The sequence below is a fragment of the Rhagoletis pomonella genome, unplaced genomic scaffold (genome assembly GCF_013731165.1).
Source record: "Rhagoletis pomonella isolate Grant_MI unplaced genomic scaffold, Rhpom_1.0 Rhpom_scaffold_00005, whole genome shotgun sequence".
Taxonomy (NCBI): domain Eukaryota; kingdom Metazoa; phylum Arthropoda; class Insecta; order Diptera; family Tephritidae; genus Rhagoletis; species Rhagoletis pomonella.
This window is the reverse complement of record NW_023458559.1, coordinates 20172448-20175770: the sequence shown is the minus strand read 5'-3', so window position 1 is coordinate 20175770 and position 3323 is coordinate 20172448. Positions and strand designations below refer to the sequence as shown.

General features: G+C 30.7%; 1 protein-coding gene across 1 annotated transcript in view; it reads left to right on the top strand.

Annotated features, from left to right (window-relative positions):
* Positions 1-530: 530 nt before the first annotated feature.
* LOC118738757 overlaps positions 531-3323 on the top strand; it is a 367494-nt gene continuing 364701 nt past the window's right edge. The window contains exon 1 of the mRNA XM_036469716.1: positions 531-1091. Coding sequence (XP_036325609.1) covers positions 728-1091 — 364 coding nt within the window. The 5' untranslated portion in view covers positions 531-727. The remainder of the gene's footprint in view (positions 1092-3323) is intronic.

The window sequence follows — 3323 nt, the reverse complement described above, 5'->3', positions numbered from 1 at the left end:
AGAGCTATACGAAATTTATTTTGCCCATTTAAAACTTCAACGCGCTAATGACATGAAACATATTAAAATCAATTTGTTGATACATAGAAAAGTACCTGTAAGACTTCAAAAAGCGCATACGAAATTTTTGATTACAAACAAAAAAAAAATGACGTTAAATCCAAAACTACACGTGTTGTCAATGCATATCTAATAACAAACCACTAACGATATCTCGGCAACAAGATTTTTTTAAGTTGTTGACCGGTGTAATATATCGACACCTCTAACTCACATTCACACACATTATTTAGTATGAATTAATTAACAGCTAAAATAAAGCTTTATTAAGCTGCATTTTTTATACAAACATCAATGTATATGCGTATATGTATGTCCATGTGCTCCAACTCATTTTCTCGTTGAGTTGGTTTAATTATGTATCTCCGGCTCTCGTGGAGTACAATCGTCTCGAGTTTAAACAAATGACAAAATATCAGTTTAAACTTTAAACACCTGATCATAAAGATAGACAGATAAAACAATGAGATCTCAGTGATCGTGTAAGCTAGAGGCCAAGACATTCGCTAGTGATTAAATAAAAAAAACTACCGCACATGTAAATTACTCAGATATTTCAAAACGTCGGAAATTTAATTATACGCGTTTTTTACTCGCTTAATGTGGTTTGTTTACCAAATACCGAGCACAGTGGTTGTAACAATCAGCTTTAGACGAGAAATCCAGAATGTTTAGCGAGACTACGACGCGTACTTACCTTAGGCTTGAGCAGTTCCATCCGCTGTTCACCACAGCTTTGGCTAGTGCGTCCATGTTTTCCAATGCAGAGCATAGCAACGGTGAACGAAATATATCAGCACTAGATTTTCATCTGAACAATGACACCGACTCCGTCCTTTTGCTGGTTAACGATGAGGGCTACCTCTCCTCGTACGGCTACCGCCGGAATTCCACTGTTATTACTTGCATGATTTGTGCTTGGGTTTTATTGATCGTAAGCGTGACCTTTTGTTGCTTTGCACAGTGTGGCATTAAGAAACGAACTCAAAGAATTTTTCATGGCAGAGGGAATGCTAGTGAGCATCGGATGGGTAAGTATGGCTGAATAGGAAGACGAGGGTGGCAATTTTGGCGTTTGGTACTTTACGCGAGTGATTAACGATTAGTATTTATAGGCGTTGTACTATGTATAAGCACAAATCGAGAGGAACGCTTTTGTTGAAGTAGGTTAAGAAGAACAAAACGTTGCATTTAGCTGCATTTACTTCCACTGCACAGGATTTGGTGCACTTAAGCGAAATGTCCAACTAAGCGGAAAAACTCGTAGCCCATTTCTGTTGAAATATTCTAAATGCTACTACTTACATATGTATGTATATATGCATGCGATCATGTGGTAAACTTCAAAAGAGAGTATCATAGCATGCGTTTATGGGTAGTTTTTCAGGTATTGAAAGGGATAGAAATGTTTCAAGCAAAAGAGCTTTCGAAAACAATTTAGTGCTGGTAAGCGAAGTATTTTTGGTACAAATCGAAGAAAACTTACTCAAAAAAGGGCTATTTAACGGAAAAGGGCTGCTTACCGAAAATGCAGCTGCAAGTGAAATTTTCGTACAAAATCCATTTCATGAATCAGTATTTTGGCAAAATTGTGCCCGTAAGCGGAAAATGCACCTAAGCGAATAGGCAGCTAAACGGAATATACTGTATCGTCCGAAAAAAAAACATATAATACATATGTATAAGAGATATTAAAAATACTTGTAAAATAATATTTAAAAAGACTTTGAAATACAAAATGCTTGCTTTGAAAATACAAATACATTTGAAAATATTTTTGAAATCACATACCATAGGTTCCCAAACTTTTTTTTTCTCGTAGACCCCTTTCAAAAATTTACTGGTTTGCGTGGACCCCCTGCTGATACCTTTCTAAATATTCCCAAAGCTCGTAAAAAGATTACGATTTACATCGCGGGTGAATTCAAAACCTAAGCTCAGAGTGGCCAAAATAAAAATAAAATATTTTCTTGTGTTCTGTTTATAAAAATAATGTGAATACACACTTGTAAGTTTTAAAAAATAGAGCTCGTAGAGCGCTAGCGTTATGTACACTATCGTTACCATAAACTCATCAAATGTTCGGCTCACTCATGACTTTGCACGTGGAGTATACGCAAAATAGTTTATTTGTGTTAATAGCATCATTTTTATTATTATCGCTCCGAGTTTTAAAGTGAGGCGAAAAATATTCATCACATTTTTAAAACACAAAACTTAAACATCAAAATGGCTAAGCTTTTTACGCCAAACTTTTAATTTAGAAACTGACAATAGAGAAAAGACCGAATGAAAAAAACCCCGATGACAAATAACCAAGCAAGCAAGAAGCACAAAAAGTGTTCCACCGTTTCATCTTCTTCATTATTTTCTAGAAAGGTTAAAGTTAATGATTTATCTAATATTAATCTTAAAATTATAAATAAAATAAAGATTATTAAACAAATAGTTGTTAATTTTATTGAAAATGAAAATATTTCATTTGAAGCTAAGGATGTAACCTAAAAAAAAAAACTAATATCCCTCCAAGAAAAATTAGAAATAAAATATAAGAAAATCAGAATCTTTTAGCTATTAATCCTGTAATTAAGCAAATTTGTAAAGTTTGAATTAATAGTATGAATCCTATAGCTAAAGGGTGATTTATTTGTATGAAAATAAATCTTGAAATTAAAGTTGATCTATATAAAATTAATTGTATAATATCAGGAGGTAGTTTATATAAAATATTAATTTTGGGGATTAATGAAAAAGTAATTACTTTTCTCTTGAAGTTTTAAAAGATTAAATCTTATTTTTGATTTACAAGACCAATGTTTTTATTAAACTATTAAAACTAATGTTAATAATATTTTATTGAGGATTACCTTGTTTTTTATTTTTAATTGGAATTTTTATATTTGTTTCTAATCGAAAGCATTTATTATCAATACTTTTGAGATTGGAATATATTGTATTAAATTTATTTTTTTTATTATTTATTTATTTAAATTTAATAAATTTTAGAAGATTTTTTAGTATAATATTTTTAACTTTTAGAGTTTGTGAGGGTGCATTAGGTCTTTCAATTCTTGTTTCAATAATTCGTACTCATGGAAATGATTATTTTCAATCATTTAATATTTTACAATGTTAAAATTAATTTTTATAATAATTTTTATTAGCCCAATTTGTTTTATTAGTAGTTCATTTTGAATGGTTCAAAATTTAATATTTTTGATTACATTTTTATTTATTATAATAAATTTTTGTACTAATTATTT